The sequence below is a fragment of the Spodoptera frugiperda genome, chromosome 15, assembly GCF_023101765.2.
Source record: "Spodoptera frugiperda isolate SF20-4 chromosome 15, AGI-APGP_CSIRO_Sfru_2.0, whole genome shotgun sequence".
In the NCBI taxonomy this organism is placed as follows: domain Eukaryota; kingdom Metazoa; phylum Arthropoda; class Insecta; order Lepidoptera; family Noctuidae; genus Spodoptera; species Spodoptera frugiperda.
In genome coordinates, this window is record NC_064226.1 from 398,013 (window position 1) to 410,960 (window position 12,948).

Genomic DNA, 12,948 nt, shown 5'->3' on the forward strand with positions numbered 1-12,948 from the left:
ACCCAGGGGACATAATTTAATTATTACCTAAACTATTCCTTAGTAACGATTTTGTTCCTAAAACAATTACTAAGCACTGGGTTATTTAATGAAATTGTCTTTGACAGTCGGTAGATTTACAGTGTGGAAAGCAAATCTTTTGCTAACGATTCACATTATGCCGTGTATAAGACACTTGGTGGGTTAGCAGGGAGTACGGTAAGAGTAGAAGAAAAACTTTTGATTCTCGAAACTCCTCAAGTCAATGATATTAGTTAGATCAAATACAATACATGATTTGGTTTAGTTAAGGGTACAGAGTTTATTTAAACAATGCAATTAACTTATAGAAGTTACTACAAACTATAGATATTTAAATATTACGGTTTAGGGGGTCCATTTTCCTGTTCTTTAACAATAGACTTCAGTGATGGACTTGACAGTTACAGTTTATGTATAGCTGTTAATAATAATTGGACACTAACAATAGTGAATTTAGTTTTTAACGGCACAACAATGGTGACTTAGTTGAAGGTTGATAAATCAAATTAATGGGATTAGTAATTACCAGTAAGTTATTCCTTATAATAGATAAACAGATTTTTATCTATTATAAGGATTAACATAACATTTTTCTGCAATACGTGACAGAATCACAGTGCCTGGTAAAATCGCAAACATGGCCATTACCAGCAATATGGCAGTTAGGTATCTAGCATATACCTATACATAGCACCTATATTCCGGCTAGTATTTGTCACCAATTTTTCATTTGCAAGCCACATGTTGCAGAAAAATATGACGCGTTTTGTAGCAACTGAATACACATGTTTCCATTTGAAGATACCTAAGTTTTGTATAAAAGAGCATTACTTTTATCGTATTTTTTTTATTTCTAAAATTATTTTATCGGAAATGTTTTTAATATTATAATGTACCGTTTAATTATTGTATCCTACATTGTTCATTTGGTTTTAGATTTAATCGTGCTACAAAAAACTAAAACCAGACATGTTAATTTGCATAACAAAAAAGAGTCAAGTTTGGACTAAACTTTTTGCGACAGCTATTGTTTCTGCACAAGGTTAATTTTAGATAATACGAGTATGGTGCATGTACTCACTTACTACCTGTTTAACTCCGGCGCAGTTATATCACCTACTAGTTATTCTACTATAGGTTCCTTATCTTAATAATTAATCAAATTAATCAGTGTTTTTGTACAACATTAGTAAATGTGTTTTGTTATTTGTCCATGTTGGCCATATAGGCGCTGGTAATATGCAAAGTTGCAATGTAATACATTTTTAAAATCTATAATTAATTAAGTATTTGAATACGAAGCGAATAAAAACTTCCTAGATAAACCAGTCTTACAATTTGCCTAAATGGCCTTAGAATTAATAATTTATATTCATAGTGGTATTTATGACCTGGTAAATTGGATTATCCATAATATAGCTCTAACTAATTAATAACAAGGAAATACAATACAACAAATAATAAGACAGATTGTTGTAGGTAACTTCATATCGAATTGTAATTATTAAAATGATCTGATCACTAGGTAATGTGTGGTTTTTTATTAATTTAGTTCTTACCTAATTCTCGTAGCTTGCCATAATCTTTCCGAGAAAAGTACTTAGATATAAGGTACATGGCCTGGTAAATGCAATAACATGTTCTCTTAATGACAAAAGAGATAACAAATGATTAGGTACACTACTAGCAATGGCTATCAATAGTGTCATTAGAATAGAGTCATTCTATTTTAATTTAGGATTTAATTCCTTTTTCTTATATAATTTAAACAGTAATTATGTGTTTATACAACAAAATATATAAATAACTTTATCTGCGTTCCACTTCGAGAAAAATAAGCCAAAAGCTAAATTACGCATTAATTTTCTCGCAAATTACTAATGTGAACCGGAATTATTTTGTATATTTCCCGACAAGGTGTAATCCTCTAAGGACTTTCTCGTTGATGAGGTTTTAGTGCATATTGGATGTTATTCTGATACAGTAGGTACCTGTTCGTAAGCCTTATAAAAGACACTAAAGACTCGTTTGCAGCAGCAGCTATACTTACCACCGTACTCAGAGTCATTTAATGGTTACTTAACCCAGTCCTTCGATACAATATCGCTACTAAGGAATAGTTTAAGTAATCATTAAATGACTCTAGATGATAGATTAGTAAGACTTAAATAAATAAACAACAAGAGATATCAATTAATTTTTGATTTCGTGCAAATATTTTCTAACAAAATATGTTACACCTTTTATTTTTCGATGCAATATTGAACCTAATCTCCTCTTTCCAGAACCTCCGAGTGACCACGATCATCGGTTCGTTCGGCACGTGTCTGGGCGCATGGCTGAAGGTGTTCTCCGTGCCGCAGGACATGTTCTGGCTGGGCTTCACCGGGCAGACCGTGGTGGCGGTCTCCCAGGTCTTCATACTCAACGTGCCGCCGCGCCTGGCCGCTGTCTGGTTCGGAGCTGATCAGGTCTCGTCTGCCTGCAGTATCGGCGTCTTTGGGAATCAGGTATGTTGCATATTAGTAAGAAAAGACAGCTTTTTTATGGAAACAATCGTCTAAAAGATGCACAAAAATAGTGTTTAAAGTATAATGGGTAGGAACTTTAAGAAAGGAAATAGGATAGTTTAATCTGGCAACCGAAGACTTTCCTCCACAAGGATATTTTTTTAAAATGAGGTTTGTACGGACGTGTGCTACGGACATTCGATAACATCTACATAGAGACTTCGAATGAAGTAAAACCTCTTTTCTGTGGTCTATTTTATATACACATCTTACGTATTGGTTAGTAATCTCAACAATACAATAGTTATGGGAACTTTCAATAAGAATTACGTTATGAAAATTCAGAAATGCTTGCAACAAAAGTAATAAATCAAATAAAATCTGACATGAGCCAATAGGATCCTTATAAATCGGACAGAAAATAGGGAGCTGCATCAGGAATTACTCGACCGTTTTTATTCCTCCCTGGACTCCCAAAATAAAACGGAAAACAAATAGAATGCCTGGTCCTAAAACAAATAAATCAGAGTTAATATAAACGCGGTTCCTCTTTTATCCCTCGAGGATAAAAACCCGTTAATTAGAACCCTCAGAGTTTGCTTTTTGAGGAAACTTTTTGTGCCTGTTTTTGGTATATCGTTGTCATTACAAACTGATGTGCTTGGAACTTTGGGAGTATTTGAACAGGGTTCCACGGCTACGTTTTCAGGAATACCTCTCTGGGGCCGTTCAAGTATTACGTAAGCAGATTTATTGCAATTATTTACCCCCATCCCCCTTGTCAGCAAAAGTAAGCAAATCTTTAACCCCTCCCCCCATGCTTACGTAAACATTTGTCAATTAATGTATTGTTTTTTTAATTTTATAATGTTATAATTATAATTTGAAAAATAAGAAAATAGATTTAGGATAGAGATTATATTTTACTGAAACGGTATTCAACATAGAGTAAAGGACAAAAATATTATATCTTACTAACATAACAAACTTATTTTAAATTTTTGGTACATATATTAAATTCAAATTAACAGTCTTCAGTCCATGAAACCCGAATCCATGATTCTAAGTTTTCGATGACATTGGATTGCTTCGATTGCTGCTCAGTGTTGTGAGTCTGCTCGCTTTCATCCGATTTTGGAATGTCTACGTCATTCTCATCGAGCCATTCAACATCATGGTGCTCTAAATTTTGAATAATGCACATCAGTTCATTAGCACGACGAGCAGCGACTCTTACAGGTCTAACTTTCCTATCAGTGTGCGTGTTTACTTTCTTATGGATCTTTTCGATGTGACGATTTAGTGACTTGACGGAAGCATGATAAAGACCACACGTTTTGCATGTTCGACTTGATAGCCTCAATTGTACCGTCGGACAAAAATAATCGTATGGCATTTGCAGGAAATCTTTGAGTGAAGCACTTAAGCGTAGAGCTAAATTGACTGGAAGATTAAGAAATTGCCCTCCTTCATCTAAAACCAAGTCATCAACTGTTTGTTTTACTTTTACAGGTGGTGGAAGAAACCTGTTGTCTAGTAATCTAAATAGTCCACTTCTTGGACGACAGCATTCTGTATTTCTACATTTTACAATTTGGAGCAAGTATTGGCTTTCACGCACATGTTCTGAATACCATTTAATGTCTGGAAAATCAGGAAGATCTTGTTCACCTGCCCCAACATATTTTGCATTAACATTATAGCCATCAATTTCCATTGAACTCCATACTTCAGCTAATACTTTTCCTGCAAATTCGAAATTAGATCTTTCTAAATGTTCATCAATTGTAACGCCACGTTCATCCAAATGAGACCCAAAATGGTCATGAGGCAATATTAAACCAGCCAGTTCCCGACTAAGAGGAGCCATTCTGCGCTCTACTCTGTTATACGCACTTCTTCCGGGAGCATTGGTAGCTAAAAACAATGCATCGAGATCATGTCGCTTAAAGTGTTGTATAGCAAACCCTATGACTTTTTGATAACGCGGATTTTCATCTGGCCCTCCATCAACCGTCATGATTACCACTGGTTTTACTAGTCCATGGTCAGTTTTAGCTAATGGTCGAAACTCTTCAAGTTCGAGAAGCGTCTCGAAATCCTGAGCATGAGTATTAGCAGTAGATGAACTATGCTTTCCACTTCGAATAGCGATGTATGTTGGTCCAGAATATCCAACGGCTTGCGGTTGTCCTAGCATATTGGAAGTGATTTTGATACCAGCATAAACAGATGGTATTAATTTATGACGCTCAGCGATTACCCAATCGTGATCAGGCAATTTGATTCTATATTCCATGTGCATTAGAAGAGGTGCTTGCTTATTTGCCGCAGTTACGCCAATAGGGACTCGAGCTTTATCATCTTGAGATATGAAAAATACTTGATCTGGTCCTAGTATGGATGCTATGTTCTCAAAATAATGGATTGATGTTTCAGCGAACTTGCTATCTAAGTGGCTCTTGTGGTGATCAGTTTGAGCCCGAATGAGCTTAACAGGGACTGTCGATACATGTCTTCGTCCCTCTGCAGAATTAGATTTTCTGGGAATCAAACGAAGATATGTCCCACTGCGACTAATGTCAAATCCCATTTTACGTAATTCTTGTGTGAGTTCATCAAGAGTTTTTACGCTGCGAATTGATTCCGTTCGTCTTCTATCATCTGCTGCACTCCCAAATAAAGCTATATCCGCGATTGTTTTCAATAGTAAAGGTTGATTGCTTTCAAGATTAGGACGTCCCACTGAATCCCTCAGAGATAGTCTTTTTTTCATTTCTGGATTTTCATGACAAATATCTTCTAACTTTCTTTTCATACCATCCCTGTGTTTCTTCTGGGCAACTGCGTTTTGAACCTTCCTGTTTAAAGACTGTTTTGCTGTTTTTATTTCCTCGCGCAACTTAATGATCTGTTTATCAACTTCAGCACGGATTGACATAGTATCTCTGGCAGAATACAAAGCATTCAAATTTTTTTCGAGTAGAGCAATCTTATTTTTCATAGCTTCCTGAGAAGGTTTTGGTCTCTGTTTATCTGTATTTTTATTAATTTCGCATTGCTGTTGTGATTCATTACCGGTTTTTATTTTATCTTCTTCCTGTTTTTTAATATTTGAAGCTGGCTGTGTAATTTGTGTTTTTTCTGCAGGTTTACAGGTTGCCTAAAAATAAAAACTTTCTATGGGTTCTGCTAAAGATTCTCTTATTAAGCTACATAAATACAAAGTATGGCAATAAATATGGTAAATACAAAACCCTATGGCTTTAAATCTAATATCTTTAAACGAGCAAATCGTTCCGGTCACAAAATACAGGGTGTTATAGTCTATTCAAGTAGGTATTTAAAAGAATATAAACAATCTTGATATGTCTTTTTATTGAAATATGCAATTATAAAATCAGATATCTGTAAAGGTGCGTACAGACATCGCGAGGCTTGCGCCGCGAATGGTTCGTCTCGCATACATCAACCTGAGGCATGCTACGGCACATGTATACGTGCGAACCATTCGCGGCGCACGCCTCACGATGTTTGTACGCACCTTTATGTATTTACAGAAAAGCAATTTTTTAATATTGGTTGAGTTTTTAAATGAATCACAACAGATTTTACACAGTTTACAATTTTAAACCACATATTTCAATAAAAAGACATATAAAGATTGTTTACATTCTGTTAAATACCTATTTGAATAGAGTATAGTTTTCTGTAGGTATATAATATATATGTATAAAACTGACATCCTGTATTTTGTGACCAATTGACGGAATCAATTATCTATACATATAATAAAATCGTAGAAAAGTGCTGTCTGTACATTGAAAATAAAAATAAAAAAAATAGCAGGGGTTATTGTTATGTCGATGTCGAACCCAAAAATGTAATTAACTTTTTTTTTGTCTGTTTGTCTGTTTGTCTGTTTGTCTGTTTGTCTGTTTGTCTGTTCGTCTGTGCGCGCTAATCTCAGAAACGGCTGATCCGAGTTGGATGCGGTTTTCACGAATATATTGTGGGATGCTTAAATTTACATTTAGTGTTTGTTTCATGTCAATCGGTTCATAAATAAAAAAGTTATGTCAAATTAAAGAATCACGTCGAACATTCTATGCTTATACCATTAATCTCCGCAACTATTTGACGGATTTGGTTGAAATTTGGTACAGATATAGTTTAGAACCTTAGAAAGGACATAAATATATTTTTATTTCAAAAATCAAAAAATAAAAATAAGAAATAAATTATTTATAAATAATTCTATGTCGATCGTTACACGACTTCGGTTCATGTTATTGTTTTAATTCATCGAAAAAAAGTAAATAAATAGTAAAAAGGTATGAAAAAAATAATATCAATATAATTAAACTTTTAGTACAAAGAAAATGCCCGAACGGAGTATAAATAAATAATCCAAGTTGTCTTTCGATTTCGGATCGAAATAGATCGCGCTATGGTTTCGTTACATTCATTTGGTTGGGTATCGGCCGAGCGCTTCGGTACTATCGTAGAAAAAGTGTATTATCAGTCGTATGATTATTTGTCTGTAGTGGTCCTGCTGTTTCGTATATTCTAAATTGGTTTCGTTGTATTTGTCAATTAATAAGTTTATTTGTTGGGTTTTCCTGGTTTTTTTGGTAACCTATTTAACGTAGGTTTAGTTTGATATCGCTTATTAGTAGTTACTGTAGTTAGTTTTTTTAACACGTTCACTGCGGCTGCCCAAGATTAAGACTTACTTCCAGTGCTGTACAAGTCACATACTTCCCGTATCAAGAATGCCTGATGTGCGTTACGACGTCTATGTTCCCGTATGTAGTCCTGACTTTAAACCTCCACAGAGACATGGAAAGTCCTCAGCAGATATTTTTTTCTGTACCAATACATAGTTAACATCCTTGTGTATGCACAGCTGCAGTAGCACGGGGTTCTTAGTAATATCTTAAAAGTTACAGGTATTTTTGAAAATGGTTGATTTTACGGGAAAATACTTGTCGTGGCACATACAACAGTAGTATTGCTAGGGATGGGGTGTCACAAAAACATTATTTTGTTTTAGATTCATTATTTTTTATTAGAGTATTACACTATCAACAAAACCTTTTTTGTAATGGGATGAGCATCAGTCTTTTTTTTATTAATTAATATTTCTTCTCATATACAAAATTCGCTTGATGGACTTTTTTTGTACTAGAACTGGAAACTGGAACCATTATTCTGCACAATAATGTTTCTAGCCTCTTCACCTTCTGTTTTAACACCATTCCTCATAATAAGATTTTGCGTGAACGTTTCATTGTTCATGTACCTACAATTTACCTACTTACGCGTGAAAGATAAAATATCGCGTTCTGTAAAAACTTATCGACTAGACACAGCACTATGACTAAATGAAGCTCACGTTCAGTGCGGTACGGGGTTTAGAATACGGCCAAATAGTTCCCGTATCGCACTATTGTACAATAATTACCTTTCTGTGCGTTACGACAAAATAATTCCCGTACATTTTTATTCTTAAATTTGAATACACTATAAGCAAGCACATCGGGAATATAGGTGTCTCTTTTTTACTTGAACGAATACTTGAATAAATCACCTCCGCACGGAGAGTAAAACCAGGACAACTAGCTGCCGCACAGAGCAAGACTCAGTTACAACCAAATACTTCCCGTAACGCAGTGAACGTGTTAATAAAATTGTAAGTCTAATTTTTTTTTTAATTAGATTAGATTTAAGTCGTTTCTTTTAAATTATTTAGTTTAAGCTTGGTTATTATAGCATAGAGGATAGGTTGTAATATAGTTTCTTTTTTAATTGTTATAAATTCGTAATTCGTAGCTTTCTTTAGTTTTAAGTTAGTTTAAGTCCGTTTTTAAACTATTTTTTCAATGCCCTAAGTGAGTATACATCTATTAAATTCAAACGCAGAGCTCATTATGTTGATTTTTGAAGAGTTCCCTGGAATATCTTCCACATCTCATTTTTGAAGAGATCCCGCGAGATCGGGAACTATGTGGTTAAAACCAAAAATTTGCCGGAAGTCACTATTCCACGCGAACGAAGTCGCGGGCAAAAGCTAGTAAGAAATAAATCTATATAATGAATATTACCTCTATACTTTAAGATAGGCCATAATATTTTCTAATTAGCAAAGAGAAACTTTTTGGCGATTTCTAATATTTCTAGTAGGTACCTAAAATGATTTCGTCACTCACCTTAGAAAAAAAATGTAGTAAATTGGATTTATTCTTAGTCGCTGCTTGCAATTCTTCTTCGATTCTCTTAGATACAATAATATCTAGTTCCTTGTCGGATTTTGCTTGTAATTTATAATTTCGCCACACTTCGTTAACTAACTTTTGTACATTTTGTACTTTCGTACTTGTATGAGATTTTTTAAAACTTTCAAACAATTTTTGGTATAACTTGGATTTGTCTATTTGAAATGACATCTTATTTAAACATTAAACTTTGGATAATGGAATGAATGGTAACACAAATGTTAACTTGCTTTACTATGCTTACAATACGTCTACTCGCTATAGCAGCCAAACGAAACAATACACTGATAGAGGAAATTTAGACAAGTGAACAGCGCGCGGTAATTCCCTTACTCGGTTCTAAAGCGAGTAGGGGAATTACCGCGCACTGTTCACTAAATGTATGTATTACTTGCGGGAATCCCCGAAAATGCTTTTCGTTTTCAAGCAAAGACAATGTGTGGGTTGCCATTCGTGTAAAAAAGAAAATAACTACCGATGACGTAATCATCATCTAGACTCCCCTACCCCCATGTCATCCAAAATAAGCAAAGTAAAGACCCCCCGCCCCCCATAGTGCTTACGTAATAATTGAACGGCCCCTGAATGCCTGTACATACACATAGCATATGTAGTTTACTCCCGCGGTATTACAGTTTTTGTTTAAATTGAGGTTTCGTATGTTTATATGGGTAATTCTTTGGTACTTATCTAAGAATTACGAATAAATCAAGTCTGTGTGTCTCACCTTGAAAGTCACATTGCTTATTTTAATATTAAAACAACTTGTGGCTGACAATAACATAAATAGCAACATTTTTTTCTGTAACAAATCGTCGCATCACATAATGATCGATTTCCAGTTGCGCGTACGCACGCGAACTAAATTGGTGTCGTTAGTGACATGCGCATGACCATGATCGAGGTAAATCTTGTACAATTTCATAAATGCGGTACTTAGTGTTGTTGTACATTAAACATTACTACGTAAGATTGTTTTGATGATTATGACATTCATCTTTTCCTGTTGTATGTTGTTTATATAAGTATATCGAATATAAACGACAGTGAACCTAGAGCCGTAAACAGAATAGGTAGATATTATCATATTTATCATCAAAACCATCGGAACATAATTATAACAAGCTAATTTCCAAACAAACATACAGTATTCTATTATACATTTTCCAACTCTGTACATCAGTAGGTACGGGTTCACATTGCTGACTCATTGACTTGGATGTAGTTTCTGTAATCCGAGTGAACCTTTCCTCAGCGGGATTGAATGTACAGCCCCGTGATATCCAGCCCAGCGCACACTCCGTACCAATCCACATCCATGGAGTTATTGGCCCATGAAATATAGTATAGGATGGGCGAGTATCGATGTACCGATGACTTGAATTATATGTATTGCATAGCTATTTTTTTGAGGGGGAAAACCATCCAATGTCTTCTCCCGCCTTAGGCAAGGCGAGAGGGAGTGTCAGACTATTACTGACTAAAAACCACCCCGTTCCTTCTCCTGCTTTTCGACTCGGAGCCCCGGTAAACCCGCTAGGTAGTCCGCAGCTCCGGATCAGATGTATTGCATAGCTAGGATACAGCCAGTACAAGTTATTTAGTATCTTTTTTTTTAATACAATAAAGCGTTGCCCCACATTCGGATTTTCTCCTATGTCATGGATGCGTTTACAAACATACAAATTCACATTCACATGCACATGACACCCAGACCCGGAACAACAATTTGTGGACCACACAAAGAGTTGCTCCGTGCGGGAATCGAAACCGCTACACGTTGCGCGACAGCCGGTCACCCAGCCAACACGCCAACCGTGCAGTCAAATATTAATGGTTAGGTACAGAGACTGTAGCTGTTGTTATACTAAATTGTATGATTTTTAACTCAATCTCCGTAATAAGTTAAACTTACATTTTTTAACTGCATACGAATAACTTATCCGTCCCTTTTTACGATATAAGCTGGCAAACGGGCAATCGGATCACTTGATGGTAAACAATCGCTGCGCCCGTGGACACCCGAAGCACAAGAGGCGTTACAAGTGCTCATTGTTTGTTGTTGTTTATTATTATGTATTTGAGATTTACAAGCATTCCATAAAAGTACCTCTAGTCATTATCAAGTGCATTACAAGTAGGTATGTGATAACGAAATGAAGGTGAAAACACGATGCATTCACACACAAAGGTACTTCATATAATCGGTACCTGTTTAATAAAATAATCCGTGTAATTGACAAATACATGGAAAATTGATCTGATGAGGATCAGGGAGATTTTTACATTTCTTACTTCTATTTTAATCAAACTCTAAAATGTAATGGTACATGTAATAAACACAAGTATTATGTCCTTGATTAGTGTCTCGATTAACCTATGATTTAAATTTAACCTTATAAATCACATCTTTATCTTTTTTAACACAATGTTTTACAAATAGAATCATGGCGCTTCTTATCGAAAGTGAAAATACAATTATTAATATGAGATATAAATAATTAATGGTCCATTAATCTCAGTATAAGTAAACTCAATCAGTTTCCCTTCATTCAGTCTCAATTAGCATTAATTGTCAGTTTTCCCTGAATTTCCAAGTTTATCCGATACAAACTCTTTGGTAGCGAGTCGATTATTAGCCAGAGCTGCCTCAGTGAGTGCTGATCAGCCGATAATGGAATCTATAATGAGGAGTACCCGTATAAAGGATAAAACGGTTTGTTTAGTTTGCTGACATTTTAATTACGGACAAAATGGCTACTGGAAAGTCTGTAAAGCTGGAAGTAAGAGTTACCTTAAGTATATTGTAGGTAGGTAGAGAAGTATAGATATACTACTCTAAGCTGTGTAGATTCCGGAGCTGCGGACAACGTAAAAGGTTACCGGGGCTCCGGCTCAAAGCAGGAGAAGGAACGGGGTGGTTTTTAGTCAGTAAGAGTCTGACACTCCCTCCCGCCTCACCCAAGGCGGGAGAAGTCATTGGATGATTTTCCCCCTCTAAAAAAAAAAGCTGTACAAATTAATATCTGTACTGAAGGGTATTTTTGAAACACAGTATCTTAAGTTCGATTTGCGACTTGGGAATGAACATGAATTGTTCCCTGTGAGAATTGAACCGTCCTCGCGTAGCATCAAGCAACCGATTTCCTAGTCACTGCGCCAACCGTTCAGATATTAATATTTTTTTTATATTCTTTTTATACTCTCACTATGACATATTACAATTTTAAATAGTTTCTAGAAGAGAGTTAATTCCTATACTATCGATGTCTACTCATACGTAAGTGATCATGTACTTGAATTATTTGAATGAGTTACCTACGGTTGTAATTGTAATGCGTAATTACCGTAATTATTACTGAACGTGGACGCTATTGGTGACTCATAGGTAACGAAATATTCTGCGTACTTTGGTACATTAGTTATATTATAATATTCTAAGGTTGCTACAAAAAGTATAATTTGTTTAAGAGCTAACAGTGTGCGTTCGCCGTTCGCAAATTATAATGATAATGAGACAAAACCCTTTTTAGTGTTGGTGAAATCGCCTACCCGCATTGAGCAAGTTTGGTGATTAATGCTCACACTCCGGAGTGTGAAAAGAGGCCTTTGGTCAGCAGTAAGCAGCCACATATGGGCTGTTGATGTGAAATAAATATATAAAATCCAAAAAGGTATAAATATAACTTATATTATTTTGGTCTTAGTTCTGGATTAACTATGTCTACTCGTATTTTATCGTCACGTTAGCCTCGCCTCTCTGCTCTCTCCTCTTTTTAACTGTAATATATCTGCTGCCTCTTTTTAACTGTGTACGAGACAAATTAAGTCAATTCGATTATTATTATTGTATTCAATTCAAAATGAAATTGATAACAATCACGATCATTAAAATTCTTTGTTTCATACTCTAAAAATAAAAGAAAAGAGCCTTTAAATGTATAACGAAGAGAAAAGTTGGAACGAAATGTTTGAATAAATTCATTATAAGTTTGAAAGATTTTTATGGGATTAGCTTGATGGCTGAGCCTTATAAGGAAAATCGTAAAGATTGGGAGGGACCTTGAGAACAAGTTTGTGACGATAGGAGGATTTATGTGCCACCGGCTTATGTTCACGACTGCTGACTGTGGTTTGAG

The 12,948-nt window shown here is 35.3% G+C and overlaps 2 protein-coding genes across 3 annotated transcripts in view; one reads left to right on the forward strand and one right to left on the reverse strand.

Annotated features, from left to right (window-relative positions):
• The window catches only part of LOC118276598 (uncharacterized MFS-type transporter C09D4.1), a 73,798-nt gene that overhangs the window by 46,785 nt on the left and 14,065 nt on the right, over nucleotides 1-12,948 (forward strand). For both annotated transcript variants that reach the window (XM_035594947.2, XM_035594952.2), the window contains one exon: nucleotides 2,307-2,531. In XM_035594947.2, the coding sequence (XP_035450840.1) occupies nucleotides 2,307-2,531 (225 nt within the window). The remainder of the gene's footprint in view (nucleotides 1-2,306; nucleotides 2,532-12,948) is intronic.
• LOC126911469 (uncharacterized) lies at nucleotides 3,435-9,314 on the reverse strand. The gene is made up of 2 exons (XM_050698720.1): nucleotides 8,744-9,314; nucleotides 3,435-5,694 (listed from the first exon to the last, which is right to left on the reverse strand). Exons 1-2 carry the CDS (start codon nucleotides 8,978-8,980, stop codon nucleotides 3,556-3,558), a joined length of 2,376 nt encoding a protein of 791 aa, XP_050554677.1. The 5' UTR covers nucleotides 8,981-9,314; the 3' UTR covers nucleotides 3,435-3,555.